Below are 22,314 nucleotides of genomic sequence, written 5' to 3' on the forward strand. Positions count from 1 at the left end.
GCATTGTTTCCCAGGCCCAAAGTGCTGCTCCAGATTTCCTCCTTTCAAAGAGCAAAATGCCAAGGATGTCATTTCTTAATCTACTTACCTTGAATGTAAAATGAATTGCCATGTCTACGATTCCTACCAGAGCCTTTGCAGAAAAGATTTTAGTCCCGCTGAAAACTAAAAGTCTAAACCTTAAAAAGCATGGAACCCAGCCCCTTGGGGCACCCCGATGGGGCAGAAACTTGGCTCCAAGGCCCGGCTCCTCATTCCTCTTGAGGCTCCCCCAACCTCGATCATCTCAACACATCCATGGCTACATGAGAATTTTTGCTTCGGAGCATCATTTTAGAGCTATGGCCATGCCTTAAAACAGTGGATTTGTTATTTTTGTGCTGCAGTCTGCGACTATAGACATGACGTGATTTCATGTTGAGTTTGGGGGGGACCCTATGTTAAAATCACACACAAAAGACAGAACCTTTATTGGCATGACACCATATTAAAATCCATGAGAATATGTGCCTTGGATTAATGTTAATTGTGCGGTGACAGCACCCCCACGCGGTGGGTGACTGATTGCTATAACGCTGTGTATAGACCAGGAGTGGCCGAACTGCAGCTTGGGATCCACATGTGGCTCTTCTGGACATACTGTGAGGCTCCCAGAGGTCTCTGAGTATCGCTGTGGCCATACATTTTAGTTTAGTTTATTTACCTCCGTCCCTTTCCTCCTTTCTTTCCATGTCTTTCCCTCCCTTTTCCTTTTTCCCTTCCTCCCTCCTTTCTTTCCATGTCTTTCCCTCCCTTTTCCTTTTTCCCTTCCTTCCTCCTTTCTTTCCATGTCTTTCCCTCCCTTTTCTTTCTTTTTCTTTCTTTCCATGTCTTTCCCTCCTTTTTCCCTTCCTTCCTTGTTTCTTTCTTTCCATGTCTTTCATATTTTCAATGAAAATGTTGGGGTTGCCAGGTCTGACTCAGAAGATATCTGGGCACTTTAGGGGTGAAGCCTATCAAGGATGTGGCGTTACTTTTGTGATGTCACTTCCAAGCCAAAGATCAGGTGTATTAAATATGTAGCTTAGTGCTCAAGTGATGTCAGCCAGGCAGTGACTTCAGCTCACGATAGTACTTTATTTGCAAACAGAACAAACGTGGCTGCCGAGGGAGCCAGATATATACACCTCCAATTCCACCCCATTTCAGTAACTCCCCAATAAGAACACAGGCACTAGGATCCTTCATTTGCATACACTAAACAAAAGGTAACATGTTTACACAACCGCAATTGGCTCATATCCAGGAGAAACTATTGGTTGCTGATAACCCTAATTCTCAATAGGATTGGCTACCTGAGGAGCCCCATTTTCCTCGAAGCTAGCCCAATACATAACAAGCTTCACCCCCTCCGATGATGTCACTTCCAGCATACTACATCAAAACCCCACCCCTTCCTTTGATGTCACTTTCAGGACACTCCCCCAAACCAGTTCCTTCTCATCTGAAGTCACTTCAATGTATCATGTCTTGCGGCTCTCAAACATCTGACATTTATTCTATGTGCTTCTTACATTAAGCAAGTTTGGCCACCCCTGGTCTAGACTAAGAAAAATCTGCAATGTGAGGGTGGTTTGATTTTGTTGCAATGTACAAACGCCCCCTCTGGCAGAGCAAAGCCAGACATGGGTCCTTTTGCTTTTTGGAGAGTCCGCCAAAGGGTTAAAGTGAAGGGATCTGTATTCCTAGAGAGGGCAAAAGAGGAGAGGCCACCTGACCTGGGACAGTCACTTCCTGTTCCGGGATCTCATGTGCCTGTTGAGCGGCCAGTGTGTAGTTGGGCGACTTTTTGCAAAACAGGTAAGCAATGCAATAACATTTCCTTTGTGAAATGCCTACCTGCTGTTTCCAGTATTAACCAGGGCGCTCCACTGAGCTTTTTTGCTTGCTCTCTGGAAGCTCCTCTTTAGAGGCGGAGCTGGGTTCTTCCCGGAATAAGGCAGGCATCTTTTGTATTTTCTCTGCAGCCTCCTTCTGTCTGCACACTCTAGCAAAGAGGCCTTTCTTTCAGCATCTGTTTATTTTATTTTTTAGGGGTTGCACACATGCACACACACACAAAGTCATTTATAGTCTCCCTTCCTGAGACTTTAGGCGGCTTACACATCGTAAGCCAATACGATCTATGGCCAGGACGTCTGATAAACAATACAGTAGAAATTTGAAAAACAAATCCAATACAGAGCTGAAACAATGCTGGAACACAACAGATGAAAATTGACATGACGTACTAACAGTGTGGAGCAATGATCCAATAAGGGCATATCTGCAGCAAAGGGCAATAAAGAGTTGTATATACTCAACAGCCTCAGTCCCTTTACTAACACATCTCTGAAACATTTCCTTACTACAAAACCGTGTTACCTCAGCAAAAAGCCCTCCTGAATAATACAGGTTTTCATAGCTTGCAAAAGCCAAAAGACTGGGAGCTTCCCTGATTTTCTCAGGCAGGCCTTCCATAAGGTGGAGGCCCCCCCCTCCAGAATGCCCGTCTACAGGCAGCTGTAGATTTTGCTTATTTTCAGGGTGGCTCCTGCAGAAGCCCCTGTTCAGATGAGTGAAGCTGCCTTGCTTAAGCATAGTGGGAGAGGCAGACCCATCATTCTTTTTCTAAGCCTGGCGTGGCTGTAGTGCAGTCATGTTCCCACAGGGCCTTGTTTCTTCTTGCAGTTCATAGAATCCTAGAGTTGGAGGAGGCTTGCAAACCATCTAGTCTAACTTCCGTCCTATAGTTTAAATCCATTATTTTGAGTTCTGTCCTCTGCTGCCAGCAGGAACAGCTCCATTCCCTCCCCTAAACGTCAGGTGGGGCCTGACAAATGCAGAATACAGTGGGGAAACAACATCCTGTGATTTGGTACCTGCATTTGCCTTTTTTGCCGCTGCATCATACTGATTGCTCATATTTAGCTTCCCATCCGCTGTACCCAAAATCTTGTTTACATGCACTGCGACCCAGAAGTGCATCCCTTATCCAGTATGCACGCTTTGCATTTTCATTACACAAAATGCACTCTTTGTTACACAAAGCGCACAGAACCTGGCACTTATCTATGTTAAATTACATCTTACAAATTTCCCACTTTTCCTATTCCAGTTATGGATGGAGAAACTTGTATTTTTGGAGGGTTTCCCTCTTCGCTCTGTTATGGCTTTCTGAGAGGTATAATTCTGCGTACGGACTCAGTACTACTTTTCCTTGCCGGATTATCTGCTGTCTTAAAAAGCACATAACAGTAAAGACATAAAAGATAAAATTTGTTAACTGAAAGCTCAGCATGAAAAACCCAGCTGGAGTATAAAAACATAGATCCTTCAATGAAATAAAAAGCACCTTATAAACGGAAAGCATGCTATCAAAAGCCTCTTCCTCTTCTCTGGCTCCTCCGTGGCTCCACCGGCTTCCACGAACTGCTGCTGAAATCTTCTCCAGTTATCTGCGGCATGGTTAGAGAGGTCCCGCATTTCTGGGACTCGAACTTGCTCTGTTCTGCTTCTGGTCCACTCTTTCTAACCAAGAACCAGAAAGACTGAGTGGCCAAGAAACAATAAACATAAAATAAAAAATAATAAAATAAATAACTAAAGAAGAAATATAATTTATTATGCAGTGTAAAAGCGATAAAAACCTTGCAACAAAGTTAGAAACTAGAAACCCAGTGACACAAAGTCACACAGTTGTTTGCACATAAAAAAGAACCAAATCACAGATTTGATAATACAAGCACTGGGACCAAACGCGTTTCAGCCCTCTGGGCTTTCTTCAGTGGTCTAGCTAGTTAATACACACACACACACAAAATTGGCTCATAAATATGAATATAAATATAGATATAAATACAAATTTTGCTGGTTCAGGGCAGGTGGTAAAAATATGAAACTTAAAACTGAAAATAAAAATAGACATATTGAAGTGGGTGAATTCCAGAATGCTATCCAAATTATTCTAAAATATAGTTAAGATAAAAGGTAGTGCACTTACATTTATAGCCCCCAATAAGAGTGACTTGTTATAAATATCTACTTGCATGGCCTCATTCCACAGAAGCGAGGCTGAACTACCACTCCGTAGACAAATATGTAATGAGGCCGTAAAATCATAGTCCATAGCAATTAAATACTATGCAATGCCCCTATATATAATTGCAGTTATTCCAAAAAGTTTTTAAACATACTGACCGGTCCTGAGCCAGAGTAGCAATCCAAGACAAGTGTGTGTAGCCGTGCTAATCACTGCACAAAGTCATCTTGGAAGAGTTGGCCCACATCTGATGTTGAAGGTGAAAACCACAGCAGATGATGCAACAAGGAGGGAAGAACGAACAGAGGGAAACGAAACCAGACTGTCAGCCTGGCAAAACCATACTCAAACACGAGGCACCTCTTGTTTCCGTCCTACTCTTTCTAACTGCACAACAACTGCTTGGCAAATACGCACCCCACTCCTGGTGCCGTGCAATCTTCTCTGGCTTCTAGTCTATGGATTAGCAGTGCTTTTATTAAGCAGAGCTGAGCCTTTCTCCTTGCTATGTTGAAGCTCCTTTTCACGTGCTCCGTCTGGCTGCTTCTTTCTTCTCTTTGCAGGAGGTCATAGATCTGCTACTAGCCTTTACAGAAGAATCTGGCAGAGGAGGAATGTGATCTGCTGGTCCAGGTGGAGGCTGTCTGGAGAGGAAGGGAGGATGAAGGAAGAGCAGGACTCAGTTGGTCCAGAGACAAGAAAAGGCCCTGATGCTACTGAGGCTGGGAGCAGAAGGGAAGGCACCATGCAGAAGAGCCTGGGAGAGAATTGTCCCCCTTCAGATGGGCAGCGCCAGCAATTCAGGCACTTCTGCTACCTGAAGGCCGAAGGGCCCCGAGAGGCTTGCAGCCGACTGCACCATCTTTGCCACCTGTGGCTGAAGCCAGAAAGGCACAGCAAGAAGGAGATCCTGGACCTGGTGATCTTGGAGCAATTCCTGGCCATCCTGCCCCCAGAGATGGAGAGCTGGGTCAGGGAATGTGGGCCAGAGACCAGTTCCCAGGCGGTGGCCCTGGCAGAAGGCTTCCTCCTGAGCCAGGCAGATGCCAAGAATCAGGAGCAGCAGGTGAGAGGGACACATGTGGGTGGTATGTGGAGCATGGGATACAATCAAAAGTATCCTCGAAATCCATGTGGATTGCCCCAACTTCTTTGGTACCACCCTTGCCTACTTTTTTCCTTGTCCTTTTCACAACAGTCTTCCCTTTCTGAGATACCCATTTCTGTTTTAGGTGCAGGAAAAGATTGCGCAGGTTTTGTACCATGGAGCAGCTTCTCTTGGTAAGTGCAAAAGGGCTGTTGTATCTACCCAGGGTCCTCCTTGAGTCAGCGTGGGCTGCTTTTTTAGGATATGGTCCTTGAAAGTTTGGGCCCAGGAGATCTCACTCCAGCAGTCTCAAATGTTCCATTCTTGAGGAAGCTGATGGGAAGGGCAGTGCCAGGACAGTTCCAGACTATCTGGAACCAGGCAAATTTTTAGATCTTTTCCAATCTTCTTATGGGAGTGAAACAGACTTGGGCCGTTTCCAGATGGCTCACCTTCACCCGGAACGTCGCGCCTCGTTGCGGTGAAAATGCGAAATATCACATTTCCTCTCGCGATATTTCGCATTTTCACCGCAACGAGGTGCGACGTTCCAGGTGAAGGTGAGCCATCTGGAAACGGCCCAGGTCGCCCTGATGGATGACCTTCGCTGGGAGATGGACAGAGGGAATGTCTCTATGCGATGTGGGCTGCCTTTTTCTTTATGTTCTGATCTTGCCACGTTCTCAGAGATTCTGTGGTATGGCAGCTGCAATTCTGTCAGTAGATTTAGGGCTTCCTATTCCTTGCATTTCAGACATCTTCCTTCTTAAGTCTGTGGATTTTGTACCACTGGAGAAATGAGCCATAATTTTGTCTCTGTTACTGTAGCAAGAGGTGATTTTGCAAACATTTGGAATCAAAACCTTTTCCTACATAAAGATGCAAATGTAGTTGAGACAATGAGCCAAGACAGGGAGAATCTTCTTCTACCGTTCAAGAAGCTAAAATGCTAAATACTTGTAAAGTTTAGAATGTTTTCCAGTTCTCTTGGATCCCTCCAGGCAAGGTCTTGAAAGCAACCATGTATTCTTTGCCATCTCCTTGCGCCAGAGAGACAGCAGCTCCTGTACGATCAGATGGGGTAAGTGTGGAACTGCAAATATTGACCCTGGGTGCCTCTCAGAATCTGTTTCTGTCGTTCCCTTGTCTCTTGTCTCTGCTGTTCACTGGAGGGAAAATGAAAAAGTCTGATAGGAGTTTGTATCATCTGTGTAAGTGTCTAATTATAATATTCTGGATTGTGCTTAGAAGGGGAAGAATTGTTACCTTATCTGAGAGGAGAGAGAGAATCATAGAATCATATCATAGAAACAGAGTTGGAAGGGGCCTTACAGACCATCTAGTCCAACCCCTGCCCAATGAAGGAACAGCCTAAAGCATCCCCAACAAGGATTCCTCCAGCCACGCCAATGCTGAATTACTCCCACCATGAAGTTGTTTTTCCTAATGTCCGTACGGAACCTTCCCTTGTGTCATGTCTGTGTTTAGTTGTTATGTCACTGATGCCCCAGTATACTTAATGTTTTAATGCTAACCTGATATATTCTCTCCTTAGCCATGTTCTTTCCATATTATAATTGTTACTTCTCCAGACCCAGGATGGGCCCCTCATGTTATCTCACAGAACTATGCATCTCCTAGCTAGAGACGACCTTGGAGACTCCAGACGCCTGCTTTTGCTACTTTGCCCAGACCTATTATTGTGTACTCACTGTTTAGCCATAACTATAAAGGGTTCTTGCAGGACCTGTGTAACCTTGCACGCCAAAACCTTAACTGTGGCTGGAGCATGGGAAAATCAAGTATAATATAGACTTTTCGTTTTGCCTTGCCACTTCTACCAATCTCCGTGATGGAGTGCAGACCTGAACTGTAAGAATCCTAAATAAAGCTTTTCTACTGGAACCCATGTGTGTTCACTGGAGAGGGGCTGAGGGATCCATGTGCCAGGAATTAACACCTTGAGTAGTTTAAACGCATTGACTTGAGGCCTGTCCTCTGCTACCAACAGGAACAGCTCCGTTCCCTCCTTTAAAAGAGCAATCATGTCTCCCCTCAGCCTCTTCTTTTCCAAAGGGAACATCCCCAGGAACCCTCCATATTTCCTTGCCTGGCTAGGTCTCCAGGCACATGATAATCCTGGTTGCTCTCCTCTGCACCCGTTACAGTTTGTCCGCATCCTTTTTGAAATGAAGCCTCCAGAACTGTACAGAATACACGTGATGGGACCTAATCAACGCAGTATATAGTGAGACAATGACATCGGTGATTTGGATGTTATGCTTTTGTTGATACACTCAAGATTGCGTTTCCCCTTTTTTGCTGCTGCAACACATTGACTGCTCATATTTAGCTTCCCATCCGCCAAGAGCTTGTTCACACACACCGCTGCCCAGAAGTGTATTCCGCATCCAGTATGTATGCTTTGCATTTTTGTTACTCAGGTGGAGAACCTGGCAATCACTCATGTTCATATCTCATTGAATTCTATCCCTCTCGTCAAAGCTGTTTGCTACTTTCCCCAGTCTGGTGTCACAGCCTCATCCAGATCATGTACAAAAATACTGAAAAGCACTGGGGCCAGAACTGAGCCCTGTCCAACTACTCTTTGGGTGCAGTTATCCAGCCAGTTCCCAAGCCATCTAAAAAGGGTGGGTTTTTTTCTCTTTTTAGGGTCCGGTAACCTTCGACGAGGTGTCTGTGCATTTCACTGAGGAGGAGTGGGCTCTGCTAGATCCGGGCCAAAGAAGCCTTCACAAGGAAGTCATGGAGGACAACTGTCAGGCCGTGGCCTCTCTGGGTAAGGTTCCCCTTTCCCTTAATTCTCAGTGGTCGAAGGCAGAAACGGCTCCTTCTAAGAAGGGCTCCTGTAGGGCTCTTTCAGTGGAGACTCTCAGAAGGGAGAGGGGCATATCCATGCATGAGCAAAGGTTGTGCTTCTACATATGAGCCCGCTGATGCGGGGAGGGCGGAATATAAATGTAATAATTAAATTAAAATTAAATATCCAGCGGACTCACCTAGACTTAGTTTTAAATTAAAATGTTGGTTTGTAAACTAAAAAGAACAGCTTATGGGATGTCAACGGGGCCTCCTCATGGGCCTTTCAGAGCAGCCAAGGAAGCACGCATTTTAAATATCCATAATAGTGCCTCTATTTTAGGGTTGCCAGGCCCCCTCAATCTCCCAGCGGGGGATTTGGGCCTGGCTCCTTCCTCTCCTCTGTGCGGAGGTGCACGTGCATGCTCCCACTAAGTGTGATGATGTCACTTCTGGGAAGTGACATCATCATGCAGCCCCCCCCCAAGTGCCCATGCTCCACAGGGGCTCGCGTTGGGGGCTGCTGTGGAGTGCAGGAATCCTCCTGCACTCCAGAGTGGCCCAAAACGCGCCCACGGATCGGGCCCATTTTGAGGTGCTGCGGAGCACAGGACTCTTTCGGCGCTCTGCAGCACCTCAAAATGGGCCTGTTTTGGCCCAGATTGGACCTGTCTTGAGTTGCTGTGGAGCACAAGCGCACTCCTGCGTGCCACAGCGTCCCAAAACGGGCCTGATCCATGGGAGCATGCAGCTCCGCAGGGGAGCGTGCATAGAGGGTGCGCGCCCCCCTGCTGGCCACATAAGTGGGGGCAGGGTGTGGGGGGCAAGGGCAGGGGATTGGCACCCCTTCTCTATTTATATAGAGACCTTGTTGTGCATTTTACAAAGTGCGAAAAAAAATTTCCCTGATCTAAGGACCTCGTGGTCTCCCATTGTACATAAAGGAGGATCACAGAGTGGGGAGGGGGACAAAGGGATGCATTGCGGTCATTCCACTAGGTTCAGTCTACTTACCCCGGCGTAGGCTTAGGCATGGTTTCAGCAGGTTTAGGAAGTTTTCTCTGTATTACAGAGAGCCTTAATCTTTAGTCATTAGAGAACTGAGAAATTTTTGAAGAGGAAGTTGTCAAGAATAGCTAGGAAAGCATTCTCAAATGGGAAGCAGAGGTTATAACCTATGAAAAGTTCCATCTTATTGGTGCCTAATCCTGGAGGAAATTTCTATACATTCCCTAGTTGTATTCAACATTTATTTATTTATTTATTTATATGCCTCTCCAGATAACACAATATGAGTTATCAATATTAAAATGTAAACAAACATAAGAACAGCATAAAACAGCCACTGAGTAGCCTCAAAAATATCCAGAAAGCTGTCCTCAGGAGAAAAGTAGACAACAGAAAACCTTAAAAAAAGTGAAACTCTTTAGCTAAAAGCCTGGTTGGTTGAAAATAAATGTTTTTACTTGGGACTGAAAAGATGGCAAGGAACGCCCCAGGTAAGGTTATAGAAAGGAGGCCACAAATGAAAATGTCCCATCTCTGGTGACCACTGGACTCTTTACCCCTCTTTACAGAGAGGTACAGAGAACAGGACTTGGGAGGCTGACTTTAATTGGGAGGATACAATATGACAGGAGGCAGACCCCGAAGTTCTCCATCCCCATTTAGGGACTGAAAGGCAGAACCAGGATCAGTGCAGCTGCTCCAGTTGGTCCACCTAGACAAGAAATATTTCTTGTGACTGGCATTCGTGCTTCAGAGAGACGGGATTGGACCTGGGGTGTGATGAACCCAGGGCAGGTGATATGTTGGGAGGAGCAGCAGGCCCACGCCTTATTTGTTGTTTACTGAGAGACTGGCAGTAGTAAATGTGAAAAGGATCCAGGGGTCTTAGTAAATCATACGGTAGTGTGAGGCTGTAGCTAAAAAGGCAAAAGCAGTTTGGGTCTGTATCACATGAGGTGATGGTACTGCTTTACTCTGCTGTGGTTAGGCCCTACTTGGAGAACAGCAGCTACCGACGCCCATATCCATCCCTTGGAAACAGTGCCCAGGCACTCCAGCAGCTCAATCTCAGCCAGGCTTGCATGAGGTTGTTGGCAGCCTTGGCAGGGCATGGGAGCCACCAGGCAGGAGGGGGTGGGGCTTTGGAGGTTTTTAAGCAGAGGCCAGATGGCCATCTGACAGCAATGCTGATTTTGTGAACCTGGGCAGATCATGAGAGGGAGGGCATGAAGGGTCACATCTGTGCTTAGTTCTCGTGGCCCTTCTTACACACCCAGGGTAATGCCAATCACCACCTTGGGGTTAGAAGGCAATTTTCCCCAGGCTAGTTTGGCTAGGGAGCCTGATGGTGTTTTGCCATCTTCTGGGTCACTGGGTGTGTGTGTGTGTGGGGGGGGTATTTGTGAATTTCCTGCATTGTGTAGAGGGTTAGACTATATGACCCTGGAGGTCCCTTCCAACCCTATGATTCTATGATTCTAAACTTCAGCAGCAGCAGCAGCAGGGGTGAGCCAGGCAGAGGGCAGAAGAAAGGCCCAGCCTGTGACAGAGGTGGACTGGGAGTGCCTGGGAGACACCAGAGTCTATGCAGCCTTTCCACTGGATAGGCTGGGAGAAGGGCCACTCAAGGAGGCTGGCTGAGGATTGGGAGGAAACCCAGGGAGGTGGGAAATGGGGAATCCTTTACAAGGAAGTTCCTGGCAGGAGGAAGTCCAGAGACATGCAGCTGGGGTGTCCTGTCACTTCCTGGGCTGGAGAAGGAACAAGATGGTGCAACCCCCTTCCCTACCCATCTGAGTCCTGAGGATGCCTGCCTGGGGAAGCTGGCAGGATGGCAGGTGGCGGGGGGAGAGGGGGGCACTGGTGAGAGAGGAAGCCACTCAGGTTTTCAGCAGAGGCCAGACAGGCATCTGTCATCAATGATTCTGTGACTCACTATGTGCTTGGGCAGATAGTGGGAGGGAGGGCAGGAAGGGGTGAGCTGGTACTAGCCTCCCATGGCCCTTTCTTATGTACTCAATTGACACTTGGAGTCAGGAAGGAATTTTCCTCCAGGCCAGATTGGCCAGGGATCTTGGATTTTTTTTTTGTGTGCCTTTATTCAGGCATTGGCTCAGGGGTCACTGAGAGAGTGGGGGCGAGGTAGTGGTGAATTTCCTGCATTCTGTTGGGGGTTGGAATAGATGACACTTGTAGTCCATTCCAGTTACATGTTTGTATGCTCACTCCAACTGAAAGCTCAACAGCCAGTCAATATGTGGCAGGATTTGTCCCCCCTTCATGTGATTTCTGTTCCTTTGATGTTCAGAACTGTTAATAGACTGTTTTCCTTGATTCTGCTTTTGTTTTAAGGTCTCACAAGTCATTCTTTTTTAATTCCAGAGGTTGATGATCCCCACAGAAAACCTGAAAAAGAACCACAGCAGCTCCCAGTGGAAAGGAAGGAGCAGAGAAGACACAATGGAAAAAGGTGGAGAAGAGGGAATGAATCACCTGCTTCTCAAGGTTCTGAATCCCAGGACATCCTGCCATACTGTACAGGAAACAATTGCCTCATGAGTGAAAAAAAAATCATTTATCCATCAGCGTTTGATATGCGCTGGAGAAAACACACAGGAGAGAAACCGTATAAATGTGTGGACTGTGGAAAGAGCTTTACTCGAAGTGCAACCCTTACTGTCCATCGACGTATCCATACTGGAGAGAAACCATATAAATGTGTAGACTGTGGAAAGAACTTTGCTTGGAGGAAGGACTTCAATGTCCATCAACGTATCCACGCAGGGGAGAAACCGTATACATGTGTGAAGTGTGGAAAACGCTTTGCTCAGAGTTCAGACCTTAATGAGCATCGACACATCCACACAGAGGAGAAACCATATGAATGTGTGGACTGTGGAAGGAGCTTTGCTCATCATTCAAGGCTTACTGCCCATCGACGTATCCATACTGGGGAGAAACCATATAAATGTGTCAACTGTGGAAAGAGTTTTCGTCAGTCTACAGCACTTACTGTCCATCGACGCAGCCATACTGAAGAGAAACCCTATAAATGTATGGACTGTGGAAAGAGCTTTGCTCAGAATTCAAAGCTTAATATCCATCGACGTATCCATACAGGGGAGAAACCCTATAAATGTGTGGACTGTGGAAAGAGTTTTCGTCACTCTGCGGTGCTTACTGTCCATCGACGTAGCCATACTGGAGAGAAACCCTATAAATGTGTGGACTGTGGAAAGAGTTTTCGTCAGTCTACAGAGCTTACTGTCCATCAACGCACCCATACTGGAGAGAAACCGTATAAATGTGTAGACTGTGGAAAGAACTTTGCTCGGTGTACACAGTTTACTATTCATCGACGTATTCATACTGGGGAGAAACCCTATAAATGTGTAGACTGTGGAAAGAGCTTTGTTCAGAGCTGGGGTCTTATTGTCCATCGACGTATCCATACCGGAGAGAAACCATATACATGTGTAGACTGTGGAAAGAACTTTGTTTCGAGGAAAGACTTTACTGTCCATCGACGTATCCACACAGGGGAGAAACCCTATAAATGTGTGAAGTGTGGAAAGTGCTTTGCTCAGAGTTCAGACCTGAATGAGCATCGACACATCCACACACAGGAGAAACCATATGAATGTGCGGACTGTGGAAGGAGCTTTGCTCATAACTCAAAGCTTATTGCCCATCGACGTATCCATACTGGGGAGAAACCATATAAATGTGTGGACTGTGGAAAAAGTTTTCGTCAATCTACAGCACTTACCGTCCATCGACATAGCCATACTGAAGAGAAACCCTATAAATGTGTGGACTGTGGGAAGAGCTTTGCTAAGAATTCAAAGCTTACTGACCATCGACGTATCCATACTGGGGAGAAGCCCTATAAATGTGTGGACTGTGGGAAGAGTTTTCGTCAATCTACGGTGCTTGCTGTCCATCGACGTAGCCATACTGGAGAGAAACCATATAAGTGTGTGGACTGTGGAAAGAGCTTTACTCGGAGTTCAGAGCTTACTGTCCATCGTCGTATCCATACTGGGGAGAAACCCTATAAATGTGTGGATTGTGGCAAGAACTTTGCTCGGTGTACTCAGTTGACTGTTCATCGCCGTATTCATACTGGGGAGAAACCCTATAAATGTGTGGACTGTGGAAAGACTTTTCGTCAGTCTACAGAACTTACTGTCCATCGACGCACCCATACTGGAGAGAAACCCTATAAATGTGTAGACTGTGGAAAGAGCTTTGCTCAGAGTTCTCACCTTACTGTCCATCGACGTATCCACAAAGGGGTTAAACAATCCACATAAGTATTAAGAGTGTGGAAGAGTTAATCTTGTTTCCTATCAAAATATTCACATGGTAGATAAAACATATTCTTTTGAGGTTGGGTGAAGGTCAGCCATCTTTTAAGGGCGGGGCCGTGGGTAACTTGTTATATTTCTTTTAAGCTGGAAGTTTTTCAAATCATTTATAAGCTGCCAGGATGACTCAGCTCAACCCCACCCCTCCTGAGTAGATATAAATGACCTGCCAACATCTTTTCCACACTCTGACACTGAGAGATCTCTGTCTTTTGGTGCTACACCTCTGAAGATGCCAGCCACAGCTGCTGGTGAAACGTCAGGAACTACAATGCCAAGACCATGGCAATACAGCCCGGAAAACCCACAACAACCATTGCCAGGATATAAATGCTTTAATAGAAAGGCAGAGTATAAATGCTTTAATAAATAAACTATTAAACAATGAATAAATGCTGGCATTGTCAGAACAGCCCCAGTTTCCAGGCGTCGTGAAGTCCATGCAGTCTTACATCCTGTCAAAGGTGTGAGGAGAAAGGCAAGCAAAAGAAACGTTAGCGTTTATTGTTTTTCCGTAATAAAGGTCATTTGTCGTACTCTGTTAACACCTGTTGAGCGGCATCACAGCCTTTATGGGTTAGAGGCTATGTTATTTAGAACTAGGGTCTCTCCTCCAGTTGCTCCACTTGCCATATTTAGCAATACTTTGATTCCTGAATGAGTATTCATCCTGCAAAAAGAGTGGCAGCTGTATCAGATGAAGCAATAGCACCTAGGATTGGATATGGAAAAGGGGACTATGTGACTGGTTATATCGTGATCTAAAAACATAAGGATATTTCACCCAGTAAATGTAAATGGGAAAATGGATGATGTGAGTGGTTATATTGTATTTGATGAGCATCTTGTTGTACATTACACTGTTACTGATTAGGAATACATGTATAAAGGGGTATGAAATTACCCGTTTCACCTCCTTGAGCTTAGGCTTCCTCTGTATAATTGGACAGGCATTGCCAACTACTCAACTCCTAACACCAGCTGGGTTAAGGCAGGGGTGGGCATTGCCACCTGCTCCTCTCCTAATATTATCTCGGTTAATGTGGGGTGTGGGAAGTGCCAGGGGCAGGCATTGCCACCTGACCTACTCCTAATACCAGCTCTGTTAGGGTGTGGGGAGGTGGGCATTATGACCCGCTCTGCTCCTAATACCAGCAAGGTTAAGGCACTGGATTGGCATTGCCACTTACTCCGCTCCTAATACCAGCTGGGTTAAGGTGGGGATGGGAATTCCGCTTCTAATAATAGCTAGGTTAAGGCAGGGGGTGGAAATTACGGGGTGGGCATTGCCACCTGCTCCACTCCTGATCCCAGCTGGCTGAGGAGGGTGGGCATTGCTACCTGCTCTGCTCCTAATACCAGCTGGGTTAAGGCGGTGGGTGGGCATTTCTACCTGTTCCGCTCCTAATACCAGCTGGTTGAAGTGGGGGGGGCGGACTTTGCCACCTGCTCTGCTCCTGGTCCCAGATGGCTGAAGGAGAGTGGGCATTGCCACCTACCCCGCTCCTAATATCAGCTGGGTAAGGCAGGGGGTGGGCATTGCCACCTTCTCTACTCCTGATCCCAACTGGCTAAAGGGGGGTGGGCTTTGCCACCTGCTCTGCTCCTAATATTAGCTGGGTTAAGGTGGGGGTGGGTATTGCCATCAGTTCCGCTCCTAATACCAGCTGGGTGATGACAGTGGGTGGGCATTGCCACCTGCTCCGCTCCTAATGCCGGCTGGGTTATTGCATTGGATGGGCATTGCCACCTGCTCCGCTCCTAATACCAGCTGGGTGATGACAGTGGGTGGGCATTGCCACCTGCTCCGCTCCTAATGCCGGCTGGGTTAAGGCATTGGATGGGCATTGCCACCTGCTCCGCTCCTAATACCAGCTGAGTTAAAGCATTGGATGGGCATTGTAACATGCTTTGCTCCTAATACCAGCTTGGTTAAGGCAGGGGTGGCCATTGCCATCTGCTCCACTCCTTATATAAGCTGGGTTAAGGTGGGGGTGAGTGTTGCCACCTGTTCCGCTCCTAATACCAGCTGGGTGAAAGCAGGGAGTTGGTATTGCCACCTGTTCCCCTCCCAATCCCGGACTGGCCTTCCTGCCACGGCACATTTTCTGGAGGGACATGGTGCCTTGCCTGGGCTTCTCTCCGCGGCAGCGCCCTCTGGTGGTGCACCAGGGTATAAAGTGAGTTGTCTGAAATGCTTACTCAATTATATAGTAGGATGAGGATGCAAGTGTAGTTGTGACTGTGAGCCAAGAGAGGGAGAACCTTCTTCCCCCCTGCAAGAAACTGAAATGCTAAATACTTGGAAAGTTTAGACTGTTTTCCAATTCCTTTTGATTCCTCCAGGTGAGGCCTCGAACACAACCATCTATTATTTGCCATCTCCTTGTGCCAGGGAGAAAGCAGCTCCTGTACAGTCAGATAGGGTAAGGGTGGAACTGCAATTCATGACCCTGGGTGCATCCCTGGACCTTTTTCTCTCCTTCTCTTCTCTCCTGCCTGTGCTGTTCACTGGATGGAAAATGAAAAGCTCTGATGGAAGTTTGAATCCTGCATGCAAGTGTCTAATTATAATCTTTTTGAATTGAGCTTAGAAAGGGACATATTGTTACATTAGCTGAGAGGAGACAGAGAATCATAGAATCATATCATAGAAGCAGAGTTGGAAAAGGTCTTACACTCCATCTAACCCAACCCCCTGCCCAATGCAGGGACAGCCTAAACAAGGATTCCTCCAGCTGCTCCTTGAAGACTGCCAATGAAGGGGAACCCATCACATCTCTGGGCAGCCAATTCCACTGCTGGATTACTCTTAATGTGAAGAAGTTTTTCCTTATATTCAGCCAGTACCTTCGCTCCTGTCGTTTAAACACTCGTTCCAAATCCTATCCTCTGTTGCCAACAGAAAGAGCTCCCTCCCCACCTCTAAGTGACAGCCTTATAAACATTTAAATAGAACAATCATGTCTTCCCTCAATCTTCTCTTTTCTACACTGACATTCCCAGCTCCCTCCATCTTTCCGTGTTGGGTTTGGATTCCAGGCCCCTGATCATTCTGGTTTCTCTGCTCTGCACCCATTCCAATTTGTCTAGATCCTTTTTTAAGTGAGGCCTCCAGAAATGAACACAATACTCCCGGTGGGGGAGTCATATAGTAGGAAATGACATCCCATGATCTGGATGTTATGCCTTTGTTCATACATCCCAAGATTGCATTCACAGAATCATAGAATCATAGAGTTGGAAGGGGCCATACAGACCATCTAGTCCAACCCCCTGCCCAGTGCAGGATCAGCCTAAAGCATCTCTGACAAGTATTCATCCAGCCTCTTCTTGAAAACTGCCAGTGAAGGGGAGCTCACCACCCCCCGGGGCAGCTGATTCCACTTTTGAACTACTCTGACGGTGAAAAAGTTTTTCCTTATGTCCAGCCAGTACCTTTGTGCATGTAGTTTAAGCCCATTGCTTCGGGTCCTACCCTCTGCTGCCAACTGGAACAGCTCCTTGCCCTCCTGTAAATGACAGCCTTTCAAATATTTAAAGAGAGCAATCATGTCCCCCCCTCAATCTCTTCTCCAAACTAAACATTCCCAAGGCCCTCAGCCTTGCCTCGTAGGGCTCGTCTTATTTGCTGCTGCATCACACAGACTGCTCATATCCCAAGATGTTGTTCATGTGAGGGGGGAGAGATATCTCTATAACCCTTAATATGGGGCATATCCCATCACTCACGTGGTGAAGGATATACCACCTTTCCACACATGTGAATGTTTGTTTATTTTTTATTTATTTCAAATTTCTATTCCGCCCTCTCCACGATTGGGCTCAGGGCAGGTAACAACATATTAAAATTCAATAAAAATTAATCTGCATTAAAATATCATTAAAACAGGAGTGTATTAATACACATTTAAAACAGAATGATGGACAGCCTTCACAGGGAGGGTTAAGATTTTATACACCCCTTTTTTCAGGCCGGCGGAGGCCCAGCCTCCACCATATGCCTGGTGGAACAACTCCATCTTGCAGGCCCGGCGGAAGGATAATAAATCCTGCCGGGCCCTGATCTCAGCAGACAGAGCGTTCCACCAGGTGGGAGCCAGGACCGAAAAGGCCCTGGCTCTAGTCGAGGCTAGGTGGGCCTCCTTGGGGCCTCATGAATGTGTGTAGCAGAGCACACAGTGAAGTCCAGTGAGAAGAAATATAATTTAAGCTAAGTTTGTTTAGTTAAAGAAGAGTTTCATTTAAGAACTATTTACAATAATATATACAACAAACAGAGAAACATTAATGGTCATCACTTATACAGGACAGAGAGTTTCTGTAACAGACATTTTACAACTGACACAGAACAGAACAGAATCTTCACTCACAGCAGAGAGGGGCTACTTCAGGAGCTACACACAAACAAACTATACGAAGTAGCAAGCCCTTCACTCTGCAAGGCCCCTGCACATTCAAATGAGTGCATTTTATTCCTACACTACTCCCGCCTCCAAATTTAATACCTCTGCCAGCCATTTTTATATGAATACGGCTGAATTAGAGTTACCTTCCGTGAGTTCCAGAATTCCTCTCATCTTGAGATTATTTTGTCTTGATTTATTTTCAAGTGCTGCTATCTTTTCCTCTATAACCACCTCATTAAGGTTGTAAATGTCTCTTTTAGAAATAGGAGCCTTGTCCGTTTTGGCAGGCTTTTCTCTGGCCTGCCATTTTAGCTCCAGAGTTAGCCTGCATTGATGGGAATGCCGTCGATTCTCCCATCATCAAAAAAGTCTCTCCAAAGACCCCAAATTGTTTGGAATCGGCTTAGTTTTTGCTGTGGAGGATTTGCCCATCTCTGGTTATGGTTGGATTGCACTGATTTTCCACTTGGAGGAGGAAGGGTTCTGGGAGTTCCACAATCATGCATCCGCTACTTTCCAGCTTCGCTCTGCCCCCCGCCCCAGGCAAACCATTTTAATTGGTCTCCCCTTTTTGTGAGATGTTGGGGCCATATTCAATTTTGTCTTCAGTAGATAAAGATCAGACCACTGTTGAGGCTAAATTTGCAGTCCTGAAACAAGAGCTCCTTTCAAAGGCTCAGAGCAAAATTGTAAGTCCAAGGTGTGGCCTCTTTCATTTGTGAGGTTTGTCACTATCTGAGAGAGGCCCAGACCTGTCAGGGAAGATATAAATTCCTGGGCTGGCCCAGAAGTGGAATATTTAGCATGGATCCCTCAGAACAATCAGTTTAGGTGTCTCTAACACCACCTCCCAGAGCGTATCTGCCAATTCAGAAGGAGTGGTGGGCATCTCTCTCTATGATGCCCCTACACAACACGTGTTAACAAGTCATGTTCAAGTTGCTTCCATACCCTTAGTATTTATCTGATTTCTCCCGTTTGTGAATATGTTGATGGTAACTAAGCCCTGCACTCTGAGCAAAGCTCTTTCCATGGTTTTCACATTTATATGGTTTCTCTCCTGTATGGATACGTTGATGGACAGTAAGCTTTGAACTCTGATCAAAGCTCTTCCCACAGTCTTCACATTTATAGGGTTTCTCCCCTGTATGAATACGTTGATGGACAGTAAGCTTTGAACTCTGCTCAAAGCTCTTTCCACAGTCTTCACATTTATAGGGTTTCTCCCCTGTATGGATACGTCAATGTGTAATAAGGGTTGTACACCGGGCAAAGCTCTTTCCACAGTTTTCACATTTATATGGTTTCTCTCCTGTATGGATACGTCGATGGGTAGTAAGGCTTGTGCACTGGGCAAAGCTCTTTCCACAGTCTTCACATTTATATGGTTTCTCCCTTGTATGGATATGTCGATGGGTAGTAAAGCTTGTACAATGGGCAAAGCTCTTTCCACAGTCTTCACATTTATAGGGTTTCTCCCCTGTATGGATACGTCGATGGGTAATAAGGTTTGTACACCGGGCAAAGCTCTTTCCACAGTGCATACATTCATATTGCTTCTCCCCTGTGTGGATTTTTTGATGGGCAGTAAGACTGCTACCCTTAGTAAATTTCTTTTCATAGTCTTCACATTTATATAATTGTTCCTGTGAATGCAAATGTCGATGGACAATATGCTTTGAACGCTGATCAAAGCTTTTTCCACTGTCCACACATTCACATGGCTTCTCCCCTGTATGGATACATTGATGGACAGTAAGTTCTGTTCTCTGAGCAAACCTCTTTATGCAATCTACACGTTTATTTGGTTTCTCTTTGGTATGGATATATTGATGGACAGGAAGCTGAGTACTCTCAGCAGAGCTCATTCCACAATCTACACATCGATATCATTTTTCTCCTGCATGAATAGGTTGATGGACAGTAAGGCATGCAGTCCGAGCAGAGCTCTTTCCACACTCCAAGAATTTATATGGTTTCTCACCTGTGTGGATACGCCTATGGGAAATAAGGTTTGTACTCTTAGCAAAGCTCTTTCCACAGTCTGCACATTTATATCGTTTCTCCCCTGTGTGTTTTCTCCAGTGTATATCAAATACTGATTGATAAATGAACTTTTTTCCGCACATGGGGCAAGGATTCTTCCACGGCATGGCAAGATGTCCTGGGATTCAGTATCCTGAGGAGAAAAGGATTCATTTCCCCTTTTCCATCTTCTTCCATTGCCTCTTTTCTGCTGTTCTCTTTCCAATGGGTGCTGTTGTGGTTCTTCCTTAGGCTTTTTCTGGGGACCACCAGTCTCTGGAAAAAAGAGGAATGGCAGGTGAGACCTTAAAAGAAAAGCAGCATCAAGGGGAAAAGTTCATTAATGGCTCTTGATAATAATGGAACAGAAATCACTTGAATGAGGGACAAATCCTGCTATGTATTAACTGGTTGTTGAGTTTTCAGTTACAGCAAACATAAACACATGTAGCTGAAATGGACTCCAAGGATCATCTACTCCAAACCCTGGCGTAGTGCAGGAAATTCACAGCTTCTCCTCTTCACTCCCTCAGTTACTCCTGAGAGATGCCCGCAGGAAGATACAAAACAAAAATTATCCAATTTACATGGCCAATCTGGCTTGGACGAAAATTCCTTCCTGACCCCAAGTGCCGATTGGAATTACCCTGAGAACATAAGAAAGGGCCATAGGAACAGAGTAGCAGCTCACTCCTTCCCCTCCTTCCCACTACGTGCCCAAATACATACTGAGTCATAGAGTCATCATTGAGGACAGATGGTGCCCCCACCCAACCATCTGCCATCCTTCCTGTTTCCTGAGTCAGGAATAACAACAACAACAAAACTACAACAGCACTTATATGCCTCTCTTCTGGACAGATTAGTGCCTCACCCGGAGCGGTGAACAAGTTAGTATCATTATTATCCCCACAATACAGCTGGGGAGCTGGGGCTGAGAGGAGTGGCTTACCCAGGGCCACCTACTGAGCTCATGGCAGAAGTGGGATTTGAACCAGTAGAGTGCTGGTTCGTAGCTGAGCCACTTTACCACTGTGCTATAGCAGGCCCTTTTCCTGCTCAGGAAGTGACAACACACTCCAGCTGCATTTCCCTGGACTTCCTCCTCCCAGGAATTTGCTTTTGAGGGATTCCTCATTTCCCACCTCCCTGGGCTTCCTCGCAATCCTTAGCCAGCCTCCTAGAGGGGCCCTTCTCCCAGCCTATCCAGTGGAAGGGCTGCGTAGACTCTGTCTCCTGTGCCCTCCTGTGGCAAAGTCCGCCCCCCCCCACACCTTCAACCAGCTGGTATTAGGAACGGAGCAGGTAGAAATGCCCACCCACCACCTTAACCCAGCTGGTATTAGGAGCAAAGCAGGTAGCAATGCCCACCCTCCTCAGCCAGCTGGGATCAGAAGCAGAGCAGGTGGCAATGCCCACCCCCTGTAATTTCCACCCCCTGCCTTAACCTAGCTATTATTAGAAGCGGAATTCCCATCCCCACCTTAACCCAGCTGGTATTAGGAGCAGAGTAAGTGGTAATGCCAATCCAATGCCTTAACCTTGCTGGTATTAGGAGCACAGCGGGTCGTAATGCCCATCTCCCCACATGCAAAGTGCATGATATACAGTCATAAATACAGCAATCATAAACACATCATACAAATACATAGAATAATAAGCTGCTTTTGAATGACGACATGCAGTTCCCTTCTACTTGGAGGATGGTCTACACACGAAAATAACAACTTGTGTATTGTAGACTGTACCAGTTGGATTATTTGTGCTTGAAATTTATCGCCTGGAATTTATACAGTCCAATGATATTATTCTATGTATTATGACCCCAATGCATCCCTTCATCCCCTTCCCTACACTGTTATCCTCCTCATGCCCAACGGGAGATAGTAAAGGCCTTGGAGCAAGGAAATGTCTTTTTGCACATTGTAAATTGCATGGATATTTAAAATGCTGGTTTTTGGGCCACTCTGAAATGCCCAGGAGGAGGCTATAAGCTGTTCTTTTCAGTTTACAAACCAACGTTTTAGCTTACAAATTAATACAATACTGCGAGTCTGTATTGGAAGAGCCCTACAGGAGTCCTTGGAAGATGCCATTTCTACCTTCAGCCACGGTAAATAAAGGGAAAGGGAAGCCTTACCCAGAGAGGCCACAGCCTGACAATTGTCCTCCGTGACTTCCTTGTGAAGGCTTCTTTGGTCTGCATCTAGGAGAGGCCACTCCTCCTCGGTGAAACGAACAGACACGTCCTGGAAGGTCACCAGAGCCTGAAAAGAGAGAGAAAAAAGAACGCCTTTTAGATAGATAGGGAACTGGCTGGATAACTGCACATAAAGAGTACACGTCGAAGGCATCACGTCTGATGGGAGGGAGGTATCCAGTGGAGTTCCACGGGGCTCGGTTCTGGGCCCAGTGCTTTTCAATGTTCTTATAAATGATCGGGATGAGGATGTAAAAGGATTGCTCAATAAATGTGCAGGTGATGCCAAACTGGGAGGAGCAGCAAACGCCCTAGAAGACAGGGATAGCATTCAA

The 22,314-nt window shown here is 46.2% G+C and overlaps 1 protein-coding gene and 1 pseudogene across 1 annotated transcript; one reads left to right on the forward strand and one right to left on the reverse strand.

The window, feature by feature from the left end:
• Positions 1-1,770: 1,770 nt before the first annotated feature.
• Positions 1,771-22,314, forward strand: part of LOC129326939 (zinc finger protein 721-like) — a 36,803-nt pseudogene continuing 16,259 nt past the window's right edge.
• Positions 17,882-22,040, reverse strand: LOC129326928 (putative zinc finger protein 730). Its single transcript, XM_054975263.1, has 2 exons — positions 21,920-22,040; positions 17,882-20,055 (listed from the first exon to the last, which is right to left on the reverse strand). The coding sequence occupies exon 2, from the start codon at positions 19,620-19,622 to the stop codon at positions 18,996-18,998; it is 627 nt and encodes a 208-aa protein (XP_054831238.1). The 5' UTR covers positions 19,623-20,055; positions 21,920-22,040; the 3' UTR covers positions 17,882-18,995.

This window comes from Eublepharis macularius, chromosome 4 (genome assembly GCF_028583425.1).
Source record: "Eublepharis macularius isolate TG4126 chromosome 4, MPM_Emac_v1.0, whole genome shotgun sequence".
Taxonomy (NCBI): domain Eukaryota; kingdom Metazoa; phylum Chordata; class Lepidosauria; order Squamata; family Eublepharidae; genus Eublepharis; species Eublepharis macularius.

What these genes read in the sequence shown, in the direction of transcription:
- LOC129326928 (XM_054975263.1), bottom strand. Translation starts at nt 19,622, where the DNA reads ATGAGCTCTGCTGAGAGTACTCAGCTTCCTGTCCATCAATATATCCAT.